We start from the raw sequence: 13822 nt of genomic DNA, 5'->3' as shown, positions 1-13822 counted from the left end.
GAAAGGATGATGAACGTTCAAACGTTCACACATAGATATCAGATCACGATACTTACTAAGATATTTGGAGATAAAGAGCCGAGGACAAAGCAAGAAACAGCAGCATAGCTAGCACACCGCAAACATCAGAAGCGAAGACAACCATATTCAAACTACGAACTCACATTGCATGAGGTTGCACCAACACTGCAAGCCAGCCTCCGATGATCCATCCTGTCGAAGATCGTCGCAGTTCACGGAAGTGTTTGACAGCAATCCAGACTGTGAGAAACAGTGCGAAGACCTGCCATGCAAGGTACAGTGCCAGTACCATGGTATGTGGAATCTGAGTATCTCCCGGTTCATATACATCAACGCAGCTATAGACGCCGGAAAGTATTGACTCCTCTGACGTTTGTCTAATGAGCCTATTGCTTTGTTTTTCGTTCATCAAAGCTTACCCCCAAAAGTCTGGCTAGTCTCTCTCTCGGCAAACACTCCGCAGGTGATGGAGATAGCCAGCAAGATTATAATGAGAAATACAAGAATCTTTCTCGATCGCTGATACATGGCATATAACCGAACGATCATGATAACTTGTATGATGTTTCAGTCACTCAGTCAATATCACTCGAGATATTCCAGCTTAGTGACTCACCACCCGTCATGGAATTTACGACTACAAACATCCAATTCGTTGCCAAGTACGCAATATGGCCTGAACAACACAGTTAGTAGTGAGCCTCGGAGGATCAACATATCCAACAAACTCACAGCTGTTGCAGTCATGATATTGCATCAACAAGCTCGAGCAGTTTACTCACCCCTTCATAGTAGTACAGTCAATTGGATGAGAATGACAGGCATTAGTGCAATATACGTACTTCATCTGTCATCGAGACTGACGAAATAACTATATGCCGCCGGTTAGCAGAAACAAATGCACTGAATGTGTGACATACACAGTATCCCGAAGCTGAACGTGGAAGATCGCTTATTAGCACAGTGCCAGTGTGGTTATCCTCACAAACATACACAATATATGGCATTGCAGCATATCGCACCTATAATACGGAGTCAGAATTTTTTTTCCAACGGAACTTTCAGACGCAAGCTACGTACACTGAAATACATAAGAGTCACAAAGGACCAGCGTTTCCTCTGTCCCAAAATAATTATATGATTATATCCTTATGGGACACTGCTCACCCAGACCAGTTCGACCTATGAGACCATTCTTAGCCTTGAGTGCGTTACTCCGGTAATGGCATCAACATACCTCTTGTTCAAACATCAGCGCTGCAGATAATATCATAAGGATATCAGTAGCGGTTGATTACTATCCGCTCACCCCAATCATATAAAACTGCGACAAAGGCAGCAACTGCGAAACCATAGTTAGGTTGGCTCGAGGCATCACTGGCATTATGCAGTTGGCTCTCCACAAACCTTCAACATAGCTGTAAGAACGAGAGAAAGCAATGAAAGGCCACCAAATGGGATCAGTCGAGACTATGGTCATTTGAGGGATGGGTGCGAGTGAGTAGCCAACTTGGTGGACATATAACGATGGTGTTCATGATACACCACTCGCCCAGCTTTTATCATTGACATGGGCACTGTGGGAATCAAATCTTTGAACACAGCAAAAGTTCGAAACCTTGATCAAATTATAATTTTAGAACTTCAACCTCCCAATGTGACACAAGAAACGATGACAGATTTGGACGATTGACAATCACCGAAGACTTACCCGCATGAAGGGATACAAGGCCACGACCAATGTCTGAGTAGAGACTTGCAGGCAAGATCAGTGAACGGCATCTTCTCCCTGGCAGGTTCGTGCTGCCTTGCGGTCACATCGGGTTATATAAAAGAACTCTGATGTCACCGGAACAGATTTCAAAATTTCGTCATCATGCATGTGGTGCCGCATCGGAGTTACATCAATTTGAATAGCCGCCATGAACTGCATCTGCTATAGCCTTCTGCCCCAGTCCATATATGCTACAGTGAGTGCATCATGTGCATGAGACAGGTACGGCATTTCCACCGCTACACACTGCTGTCAGTTGACAAATGTACGTGCTCCTGGAAAGCAATCGTAGTTATGTTTGTTCCTGCATCGGAATCGGCCACCAGTTTGGCGTGATATTCTCGAACACCTAGGACTAGGCGTGGACCCAGCACAAACATCTGCAAAATAGTAGCAATTTCCACAAGACCGTTATAAAAAAAGGCGCCCCCGGAAGTTGAGGACTATCGAAAGGATGATGAACGTTCACATGTAGATGTCAGATCACGATACTTACTGAAATCTTTGGAGATAAAGAGCCGAGGGCAAAGCAAGAAACAGCAGCATAGCTAGCACATCACGAACTTCAGAGAAAAGACAATCATATTTAAATTATGAGCTCACATTGCATGAGGTTGCACCAAGACCGCAAACCAACCTCCAATGATCCGTCCTGTCGAAGGTCGTCGCAGTTCACGGAAGTGTTTTACAGCAATCCAGACTGTGAGAAACAATGCAAAGACCTGCCAAGCAGGGTACAGTGCCAACATCACAGTATCTCGAATCAGAGTATCTCCCTCGTTGATTTCAAGGCAGGTACTGTAGTAGTTGGGGAGTGTTGTTCTCTCTGGCGTTTGTCCGATGAGCCTATTGCATTGTTCTTTCGTTCATCAAAACTTACCCCATACAATCTGGCTAGTCCTTTCGACATCCACCACACAGGTGATGGAGATAGCCAGAAATATTACAATGAGGAAGACAAGCATCTTTCTCGATCGCTGATACATGGCATATAACCGAATGATCATGATAACTTGCATGATGTTTCAGTCACTGGGTCAATATCACTAAGGTATTTCAGCTTAGTGACTCACCACCCGTCATGGAATTTACGACTACAAACATCCAATGTGTCGCCAAGTACACAATATGGCCTGAACAACACAGTGAGCGGTGAGTCTCGGAGGATCAACATGCCCAACAAACTCACAGCTGTTGCAGTCATGATATTGCACCAACAAGCTCCAGAAGTTCACTCACCCCTTCATAGTAGTACAGTCAATTGGACGAGAATGGCAAGCCTATCAGTGCAACATACGTACATTATTTGTCATCGAGAGCGGCGGAAAAGTGGCTGTATGTCGCCAGTCAGCAGAAACAAACACACTGAATGCGAGGAGGCATACACAGCATCCCGAAGCTAAATGTGGAAGATCCCTGATTAGCACAACACCACTGTGGTTATCCTCACAAACATACACAATATGTGGCATCGCAGCATATCGCACCTATAATATTTCGGAGTCAGAAAAGGTTTCCAATGGTACTTCCAAACTCCAAACACAAGCTACGTACGCTGAGATAAATAAGAGTCATGAAAGACCAGCGTTTCCTCTGCTCCGAATCAATTATACGATTCTATTATTATGGGACACTGCTCACCCAAATGAGTTCGACCTATAAGACCATTCTTAGTGACTATGTTACTCCGGTAATGGCATCAACATACCTCTTGTTCGAATGTCAGCGCTGCAAATATCATAAGTATATCAGTAGTGGTTGATTACTATACACTCACCCCAATCATATAAAACCGCAGTAGAGAAAGTAACTGCGAAACCGTAGTAAGGTTAGTTTGAGGCATCACTGGCATTATGCAGTTGGCTCTCCACGGGCACGAACCTGCAACATAGCCGTAAAACTGAGCCGAAACAAGGAAAGACCACCAATTGGGAACATTAAAAACTGTGGTCATTTGAGGGATGGATGCGAGTGAGTAGCCAACTTGGTAGACGTATAGCAAAGGCGTTCGTGATACACATTCGTCCAGCTTTTATCGTTGACACTTGAGCTTGATTGGCCGAAGTAGGGTGTTTGGATCAGCGAAGGGCATTTTCTCCCCGGCAGGCTCGCGCTGCCCCTCGGTCATCGGGTTATATAAAAAGAACTCTGATGTCGAAAACAGATTTCATCGATTTCGTCCATCATGCACATGGTGCCGCATCGCAGCTGAGTGATACGCCTTGATTAGTAATATTTATTCTGGGCCATGCTATAGCAATGAGACAGGTACAGCAAAGAATTTAACATCATACTACTGATTTGTGACGAAGAATCTCCTCTGTTCGTCACTACGCAATAGTTTGATGGTTCCACCACCATACACTATTTACAGTGTTTCTCTTCTAAAATGGATTGTCAGCACATCCCAAGTTCGTCTACACACTTCGCGAGCAGCTGGTTTGAAATTGGGGCGAGAATTCAAAGTCCTTGAACCTGATATACCGTTTCCTTCTGCTTGATAATGCGCTATCCCGACGAGATGCCTCGCTGAAAACAGTTTATTTGAGGGGTAACCCGCACTCTCCCTTCGAGCACTCACCCATCTAACGAGAATCCTGCACCCAAAAAGGCAGTCACGGAACCCACTCCCGTGTCCATTTCCACTTATTATCCTGGGCGTTGTCTGGATGTGCCGTACTGGGCTCTCAGGCTAGCCTGTATCCACAGTTGGTAACCTCGCTTCTTCATTTCCTCCAAATCTGCTTCTTCCGAAGATGTCAAGAGCCGCGGTCCTTGGAGTCAAAGGTAACCTGGCCTCACGGCCCGTATTGAGAAGATTCAGGAAGACGAAGTTGACAGCTGGAGACCACGTTCAACAAACAGACATTGGAGTATACCACAAACCTTCTTGAGCTCGATATTGAGGTACAGGATAGCCTGATTCGCACATTCTACAACGAAGAGCATGACAGGTTGGTGCACGTGGACTGCAAACAGCCGTGGCGGGAATCAAGCACGTAAACTGAGCTTAGAAGACCAATGAGACATTCGAAACCGCAGTCGGGTAGGCGTAAGTACTTTGGCGGGAGCTTCCGGGTGCTTGCGCCGACCCGCATCCTCTATGAAACAAGAAAGTACCTCAAACCTGAAAGGACTTGTAAGTTGCAGGACGGGTCCAAAATTAGAAGGCTGAAGCTTCCGAAGCTAACACGAACAAATAAGGATGCTGTTCCACACCTGCGATTATGACCGGGGTGCACAACCATGTCAATTTTCCAGAAGAACTCGCGATCCGTCCTTTACTTCCACGTGATGCTCACCCTACACACGATTTTGGGGATAAACAGCAACTTGCTTTTGGTGCCGAGGCACAACGAGAAGGGATCGAGACTTACGGGATCGCAGGTCGCGTTTGGTGACTAGATATTACTTTGATGCTTCCGTTCCCTCGCTCTAAGCGTGACACCATGTAGGGAAGCAGCATATCTAGTGAACAGCTACATCGACCATCCTTCTACTTGGGAGTTTGATCCGCCCTTGATCGATCAGCATCTATCTGGGCACAAACGAGTTTTTCTCGAACTTGGTTCTGGCACGGGCATTGTTGCGGCAAAAATAGCTCAAGCGGCTGCTTTGTCCGGACGAGATCTAGTCATCGCAACTGATCTGCCCGAAGTCTGCCCGCTTCTGGAGAAAAATCTTTTCGTCATGCCAAAGGGCGATTCAGCAAACACACAGGTTACTTTAGTACGACCTCTTTCTTGGGGTAATTATGATCATGCCATCAACATCGTACGAGAACTTAAGCTCGTTGACGATCCAAGTGGACATGAGCATGGCTGTATCACGCACATAATCTGCAGTGACCTTGTAAATACTATAGTGCTCTCCATGCTCTAAGACTAATCACTGACAGAAATGCAGGTATATTTTCCGGAGCTTCTAGCGCCTCTTCTACGCACCCTTCTCCATCTGACCTCTCCTCCCTCTATCTCCATCTTCGAATCACAGCCACGAGTCATCATATCATACAAAATCCGGAGTCTTTCTAAAGAGACTCCATTCTGGTTGGCATTCGGCCTGTGGTTCTCGTTTGAACCTGTCATTGTACGAAAGACTGATGCAAACAACTTGCTCTCCGAGTGGCAACGATTCGGATCTGATATAGAGGGTGATGGCGATCTGGCATTCATCTTTGTGGCACGTAGACGTCCAGAATCACTAAACTGGACGATTCCGTCGGAGGATATTGATCTACTTGGAGGCGTTGGCGCAAGGGGGACGTGTGACAAGAAGAGCGATGAGACATTTGAGACCTTGCTCCTCATGGGCCTTGGAGTGTGATATGCATTCACTTTACATTTTATGTACATACAATACCCATTCAAATACCAGGAGATACATAGTACATACATACCCAACACAGGATTCAAAAACAACTTCCACTTCCCCATGACGTCTCAGGACACTCCGAGTCCTCCGTGATGGTAGAAGCGCTGATTTCCATTCTCTAGTAAACCTACGGAGTTGTCGAAATTCTTAAGTTCCTCTGCATACTCGGGCGGTGCAAAAGAGCGCATTACAATGCCAGTTGCGTGAAAAGATGTCACATTAACTGGTTGCGTCAGCAGTGGGCCAGAGACATGCGGTGCATGTACGAAGCCAACTGCTTCGAAAGGCTGGACTTCTAGATGGTACTGTGACCCAATAACAAATTGCAAACAGCAGACTGGTGAACGGGTTTCTCCAGAAAGACAAGAAAAAAAGTCACTCACCCTCACAGAAAATCGGGGAAATATGACACTCTGTTTGAATGTCTTTTTTAAGTTCACTTCACCTCGGAGAACCCGCTTGCCCGGGGTACTAGCGTCTGTTGCTGGCCAGAAAATAGCACGTGCCATTGCGCTAACGAAGAAGTTATCTGTGTGCTTCCCAGCATGATCACTTGTTGCGTCCGAGCCTGTAGCCAACGATCGCTTCAGGAAGATATGGATGGCTTGATGATTGGCGAGTAGATCGAGAGCTTGCTCGTCTGTGCCTGTGAAAGTTAGCCATAGTGGTATCGCAGAACCGCGAGCATAATTGAGCTATAGGTACAGTGAGAGGCCTGAGATTCGAAGTCAGGAACAGACCTACTGGTTTGGCTAGTGCTAGCTACAGATGTTTTATCGTTTTAGGGCCTTGCGAATCACAAAACGGGAGACCGACGTACATTGAAATCGACATCCCCTCTCTTGGCACCAAAGAGAGTGCCTGTGACAGTGACTGGTGGAAGGATGTGCCAGCCCTCCGGATCACCTGCCAGTATTGAACACAGGTATCGAAGACTACATCGCTCGACCACCCACCTTCAGGACCAACGTATGGAATGTTTTCTTTACATGCCTTCTGTAACATAAGAGATGGCAGTTCCGGTTTCGTAATTGGGAGATATCCAAAATCCGTGGTTAAACTGCGGACTATTGAGTGGTTCCGGAAAACGTCCAAGAGAACGGAGAACATACGTTGAATTGACTCTAAGTGCGCCCCGCTTAATGATGGCAGCAATCTTGTAGTTGATGTAAGCTGGACTGGCTCGCTCTGTGAATGAAGGCGGAAGGGGAAATATCTTCTTCTCTTTACGGTCTAGAACTTCCGTCTCGTTTGGAAGTGCTATCTCGAAAGGCCATGTATAATGGCCTTTGTCGAGTTTGGTAACTATGGATCCATCGGGAAGGGCCATCGCTGGAGTCCACAACACTTTCTCAATGACAAGAAAATCTTGTCCTTCCTGTCCAATGAGGGTAGTCATGGCTGTCACCTGTATTGCCCATAAGCATCGTAAAGTTGCGCAAACAAATGGTGACTTGCTGTTACTAGGATAGCCTTGGGTGACTCCGACTTCAAAATGTCCAGAGTCACGCTGCCTGAAATGAGATCACCAGCATAGATTGCTGGCCAAAACTCCGACGTAGGAGCCCGACCTTTTGGCACTGAAAGGAGAAACCATTTGTGTCCCTTGCTGTCTTCAAGTGATACAGTGCGCTCAGAGCCGGGGGTTAAGGCATTCGGTGGAGCCACGCTGCTGCCAGCTCGTGGCGTGTATCCGGGAAGTTCATTGTCACCCTCTACGTGATTCATTGCGACACAAACAATCGATTGTCGGTTTGCGAGCTGCGAGGTTGTCTGTGGTAAGATAACTAAGATAGGGAACAAACATATTCCACGACCAGCGTGTTGTGCTAGTGCGCCTGGTAACCAAAGGTTGATGAGAATACCCAAAAATAAGCAGAGTCCATGCGGATACCTAGTCCTATTAAGACTAGTTTTGGACCTAGCCGGACAAGCATCAGCTCATCTCGGATGCATCCCGATTATCTTGAGTTTACAAAGTGTGCTGCTGAGTCGAGACCGGGAAAGTTAAGAACATCAATCATTCAGAATGTTGAGGCCTTCCCGGCTTCTTCAAAACATGTGATAATAAGTGCAGACCGCCGAAATCGCAAATCGTTTAGCGAAGAATGATGAAGATAATAGATTGTGTCGAGAGAAGTCAGAGCATCAAATTCAAATTTTATTGTTGTGAGCAGCTGAGATTTCTAAAGCAACACGATGTAGCGGGCTTTCGAAATTTCAATATTCGCTGATTGCGGCTAGCTGGTTCACTACTATCACAATTCAATTGCAACTTCCTTCAGCTTCAAGATCAGGAAACCCACTGCCAAGCGAAGTGACTTGTAGCACCGTCAGTACTGTAGAGTGTAGAGATTCGACACCAACTTCGACACGGGTCACAGCCGTCGATGAATCCCAAAAAGTGGAATGAAACCATAAGGGATAGTATACTAGTGGCTGTTTGATCAGATGCAAGTGCGGGTGGCCAGCCAGTCCTGTTGGTGGTACAACATGATATTGGCTTATTCTATATCTACTACGAAATACCCAATTACCACAAACGACGAAACAAACTTTTCTTGCTTCTTGCTCCCTGAAGAGTGCCCGACACTGTTTAGTGTGTTGATGACTAGTCGACTCGGCCTAGAGGTCTTCGTGTTACACCGCGACAGCACTACTAGCATGTGTGTGCTGATAAAAAACAAGCGAAGCCATGTAGGTTCCTGCATCAGAATCGGCTACAAGCTTAGCGTCATATTCTCGAACGCTAAGGATGAGGCGTGGTCCTAGCACAAACAGCTGCATGACTGACACAACATCAAGAATACTATGATAAGTCATAGTCCCCATGGAATTTGAGTCCTATAGAAATGTATTAATAACGGTGATACGAAGATGTCAGTGACAGATCGATCGGCATACCACGAGCGTTGGGGACAAAAACCCGAGGGCAAAGCAAGAAGCAACAGTGAAGCTAGCAGATGCAGTTCAGTAAAGTACGATATCTACATTCAAACAGCTCACCTTCCAAAGTAAACCACGTGAGTTTTTATTACCACCATCAAACAGTCATCGAAGGTCCTTGCCCTGAGTGGTCGTGGCAGTTCGCGAAAGTATTTTACAGCAATCCAGACTGCAAGACATAGTAAGAGGACCTCCCATAGAGTGCAGAGTATCCAAGTCATGGAATTGAGAAGTCGGGCGTCTCCCTCATAGTTATAATTGCATTGGTAGGCACCGGAAAGAATGAACTCCTCTGGTATTCGTCGAATAAGCCCAATACACTGATGTCTTCAATCCATAATTCAAGCTTACCTCCTATGGTATGCCTCATCCCCGCTGCAGTAATCCCCACGCATGGGATCGTGATACCCAGGAAGGTTGCAACGAGAAAGATAAGCATATTTCTGGATCGCCGATACATGGCATGTAACCGAACGATCATGATGACTTGTGTGACCAGTCAGCCAATGCGGGATTACTGAGGTTTCTGAATAGCTTACTTCCCAACAAGGCGGTGACGACTACATTAAGCCAGTTTAGTGCTAGGAACAGATTATTGCCTAAAAACACAAGTTAGTGATGAGTCTCAGGCAAAAACGCTCCAAACGAACTCACAGCTGTTGCAGTCATTATGCTGAACGAATTAATCAAAAATATCACTTACCCCTACGTATATTGCAGTTGATCAGACAGGAACGGCAGGCATCGGTACAGAACACTCACTGCATCTGCTACCGAGATTGTCGGAAGAGTTACTATGCACTGCTGGTCAGAAAAGAAAATGCAGTGTATGTCAAGAAACACACTAAGCATGAAGATCCTGATTGTCAGAGAAAGCCTATTAGCACAGCGCCAACTTGCTAGTCGTGCAAACCTACACAACGTATGGCAGTGCAGTATAGCGCACCTATAATATTTCAAGTTAGCATAACAGGCCAATTTATAACATAAAACACGTACACTGAGATATAAAAAGGTCATGAGAGACCAGCGTCGCTTCTGCCCAAAATGGATTTATTATCGCGTTGTTTTGTTGATATAGTACTTCGCTCACCCAGATCAGTTCAACCTATTGCATCATGCTTGGTGAGATGGCTATTCCGCTAGTTGCGTCAGCCTACCTCTTGTCCGAAAGCGAGTGCTTGGAATATCGTTAGGATATTGATGATTCTTGACTACTATCTTGCTCACCCCAATCATAAATGATCGCAGCGGAGGCTGCAACTATGAAACCACAACCAAGGTTAGCTCAAGACATTTTCGACGTCAACTCTCCACGAACCTATAAAATAGCTGTGGAAATCATACAAATTGATCAGCGGCCACTGACTGGGATCATCTGAAATTATGGTCATAATGGAGGGATGGGTGTGTGAGTGGCAATTTTAGTGGATGTACTAATGATCTGGGCCACCAAAAGCCAGCATTCATGCGGAATATCTACTACCATCGAGCACTTTTATATCGGCCTTTACCACAGCCCAGCGCTCATGTCGTAAAAGCCTTGTCTCGGTTTGATCCGGCGGAAACCTGGCATGATAGGATCAAGAAAGGATTTATACACCGCTATAAACCAAGAAACTGGTAAGACGCGGTGCCCTAAGGGCTGAGCTGGGGGATGTCGTGACGAGATAAGGTATAGTATGAAAGGTAGTCGAGGGGACTGCGTTTGGGATGGAGATGGGATCAAGAGCTCACTACGACATCTTCAGTCCACTGTAACATTGACATGTCACTATCGACTCAGCCGCGATAACGAAAGCCACAGTGGTTTGATGGTTCTGTCCTCGACGTAGGAAAAATATAGTCCGGGATTCCATCAGTGTATATCATCAGTGGTTGCTATTTGCAGAAGCTTTATCTAGAATGGGGTCGGTGAATCAGAAATGAAGCATGCGCCGGACGTTCAGTCACACATCTAGTACGAAATGTCATCCACAGAGTAACCTACCACAAAATTGTCTTCATGACGAGCTCACGGGAACCGAAGGCGACCTTGTAGAAAGGCCCCATCGTTGACGCGCGTATTAGTATCCCCTGATCAGACCTGGAGGGAAGGAAGACAGTTGTTTTTTTCTGCGCGTATATACTTGCGTGCTTGTAGCTACGCCCTCCTGACTAGATGCTTCTTCAAAACAGCTCCAAAATGTTAATTCAACTGATTGGAGTTGATTACGTCCTATTCGCCAGTAGCGCCGATGTCATTTGCAGACAACGATGAGGTTGCGAAGCTGTGATGAGTCGGGAATCGTGATGGCCGGCGAGTGGCTGCAACCCTTGGGGCACTAAGCTTGACGCATCACGGGTTTCCGAAGTGCGGTGCTTGCTAAGGGACCGTCGCATTAGTGACCTTGGGCAATGGGCGCTACTGGGGCATGCGTTTATGGTTATTGGTGTAGGACGGAAGTACAACGGCAGCACGGGAATTTCCGGACCAATTTCTGCCTTGCAATTCGCCAGCCTGGTCTTTGGTTTGAGCTCATCGAGCACCACAACGGCGGCAATGCATCGCGCCATAGCTGTCCCTAGAATGTTTCGGCGACGGTTGGACGAGGCCCTTATACGGACATCTCGCAGGGTGAGCAAACAAATTATAGTATTTCTGTCTGGGACGTTGGCTTATGAGGGAGTTACTTGTCCTGGCAGCGACTAGCCTCCACCGCCTCCACCTCCAATGCCCCATCTTCCAAACCGGCAAAAGTCGTTCGCAGGATCTTATTCTATACTGTAGCAGCGACGGGCACGTTCTACATCGGCAGTGCATTCGTTTCCTTCGAAAACCAGCAGTACCGTGAATTGTTCACCGCAAACGTTCCTTTGGGGAAGGAACTCGTCGACTATGGCGAGGTGCACAAGTGGGATGAGATCACCATCGAACAAACTGTGGTAGCTGCTGTAGACGCCTACAAGACCGTCTACAACTTCGTACAACGGCAGCTGGGTAACGCGCCGACCGAAGAAACAATTGAAAAGGCGGCCAAGTCAGCACTCAAGGAGTCCAAAGAGCGCGTAAAGTCTGCCGCTGCATCCCTCAAGACTGTCGTAAAGAAAGTGGAGGAAGAAACGGTCCCGGAAGCAACCGCGAAAGCAATTTTCATTGCACGACAACACGGTGCACAGTTTGCTGATGAATTAGACGACCTGATCCGCAAAGCAGAGGCAGCCCTTACTGGGAAGTCTGTTGACTCTCTTTATGAGGCGACGACTACACCGGCTCAGCCCGGGTCCTCTCCAGATACTATCCCGCCACGCGATGACACTGACCTTATAATTGTATCGACAAGAATCCTAGTAATGCCGTTATTTATGCTGCACCGCTTCCTATCGGCTTCGAGCCCCCACCCGGATATGAGCGCCCCGCACCTCCAAAGCCTGCCTCGAAGGCAGTTGCGGAACCCACTCCCGTGCCCCTGCCTCTTGTCGCTCCAGCCGTGTCTGAAGTCGCCGTATCTGAGCCTGTGATCACCCAGCTCGCATCCACGATCGACAACCTCGCTTCTTTCCTTGCCTCCAACCCTGCTGCCTCTGAAAAAGCCAAAGATGTTCTTGAGGTGGCCAAGGCTGACCTCACTGGTCTCGCGGCACGTATTGAGAAGATCAAGGAGGATGAGAAGCTGCAGCTAGAGATAAAGCTTGACGAACAAGCGCGGGAGTATACCACAAAGCTTCTCGAGCTCGAGCTTGAGGCACAGGATAAACTAGATTCGCAACAAGATGGCTTCAGGAAATTCTACGATGAGGAGCGTGGCAGGTTCGCTCAGGTTACCGTGAGAAGCTGGAACAGGAATTACGCACCCAGACAGAAATTATCAATGAGCGGTAGGTGACCACCACTGGCTCGGGCACGGTACCCGTCACCTTACTCACTCTTTACAGGTTGAAGGAGGAAGTGATCGCGCAGGGTATAGAGATGCAGAGGCGGTGGATCCGCGAGGTCAAGGTCCGCGTCGAGCAAGAACGCGGGGGTCGTCTCGCCAAGCTTGATGAGCTCGCCACAAGTCTCAAGCGCCTCGAACGTCTCGCACTCGACAATTCTTCATATCTCGATGAGAATATTCGCGTGCACAGCATGTGGACCGCCATACGTGCTATGCAGAGCGCTGTCGACGCGTCGATACGCAAGCCATTCCGTGAAGAGCTCCGTGTGCTCCGACACATCGCAGTCGCCAAGGAAGACGCAATCATTGCTGCAGCATTGGACTCCCTTGAACAAAGCGACATGCCCGACATTGGCATTGAGCCGTTTGCAGACCTTGCATCATGGTTTAGCACCTCTGTTAGGCCACGCGTCTCGAGCGTTGCTTTGGTCCCCGATCAGGATGCAGGTGTACTCACGCACCTGGCTTCGCACTTTCTTTCTTTGTTTAGGTTCCAGCGGCATGGACTCATTCCCGGGTCGGACGTGCTGAGTATACTGTCCAGAGCGGAGTATTACATGAACTGAGAAGGATCTTGATAGTGCTGCACGAGAGTTAAATCAAGTGAAAGGAACTGCAAGGGAGCTGCTCCGAGATTGGTTAGAAGCTGCACGGAGACGGCTGGAGGTTCTGCAAGCTCTTGAGGTATTGATGTCTAAAGTCATTGCATGTGTCACACTAACGCCATCATAGGTGATACAATCACAAGCAACAATCGCATCGCTGCTTGTCGTATAGATTTGAATGCTAG

General features: G+C 47.3%; 3 protein-coding genes across 3 annotated transcripts; 2 read left to right on the top strand and 1 right to left on the bottom strand.

The window, feature by feature from the left end:
• Positions 1-5022: 5022 nt before the first annotated feature.
• F5891DRAFT_944108 (putative methyltransferase-domain-containing protein) lies at positions 5023-6121 on the top strand (the record flags this gene model as incomplete). The annotated part of the gene is made up of 3 exons (XM_041374526.1): positions 5023-5192; positions 5251-5647; positions 5702-6121. 3 exons carry the CDS (start codon positions 5023-5025, stop codon positions 6119-6121), a joined length of 987 nt encoding a protein of 328 aa, XP_041230801.1.
• Positions 6122-6179: 58 nt separating this feature from the next.
• F5891DRAFT_679622 (uncharacterized protein) lies at positions 6180-8045 on the bottom strand. Its single transcript, XM_041372764.1, has 7 exons — positions 7628-8045; positions 7282-7577; positions 7126-7229; positions 6990-7075; positions 6914-6931; positions 6553-6864; positions 6180-6474 (listed from the first exon to the last, which is right to left on the bottom strand). Exons 1-7 carry the CDS (start codon positions 7895-7897, stop codon positions 6238-6240), a joined length of 1323 nt encoding a protein of 440 aa, XP_041230800.1. The 5' UTR covers positions 7898-8045; the 3' UTR covers positions 6180-6237.
• A 3612-nt stretch (positions 8046-11657) lies between these two features.
• On the top strand, positions 11658-13764 carry F5891DRAFT_1126045 (mitochondrial inner membrane protein Mitofilin; the record flags this gene model as incomplete). The annotated part of the gene is made up of 5 exons (XM_041364038.1): positions 11658-11732; positions 11801-12378; positions 12447-12905; positions 13031-13582; positions 13614-13764. 5 exons carry the CDS (start codon positions 11658-11660, stop codon positions 13762-13764), a joined length of 1815 nt encoding a protein of 604 aa, XP_041230799.1.
• Between the last annotated feature and the right edge of the window lie 58 nt (positions 13765-13822).

Source organism: Suillus fuscotomentosus (genome assembly GCF_016647785.1).
Source record: "Suillus fuscotomentosus strain FC203 chromosome Unknown F5891scaffold_7, whole genome shotgun sequence".
NCBI lineage: Eukaryota > Fungi > Basidiomycota > Agaricomycetes > Boletales > Suillaceae > Suillus > Suillus fuscotomentosus.
Note: the sequence above shows the minus strand (reverse complement) of the source record. Positions and strands in the feature narration are given on the sequence as shown.

Excerpts from the sequence above, each read along its gene's own strand:
- F5891DRAFT_679622 (XM_041372764.1), bottom strand. The coding sequence starts at position 7,897 with ATGAATCACGTAGAGGGTGACAATGAACTTCCCGGATACACGCCACGA. Across the intron at positions 7,076-7,125 it reads TCCATACGTTGGTCCTGAAG|GTGATCCGGAGGGCTGGCAC; the intron begins GTGGGTGGTCGA and ends CAATACTGGCAG. Across the intron at positions 6,475-6,552 it reads TTCCCCGATTTTCTGTGAGG|TACCATCTAGAAGTCCAGCC; the intron begins GTGAGTGACTTT and ends ATTGGGTCACAG.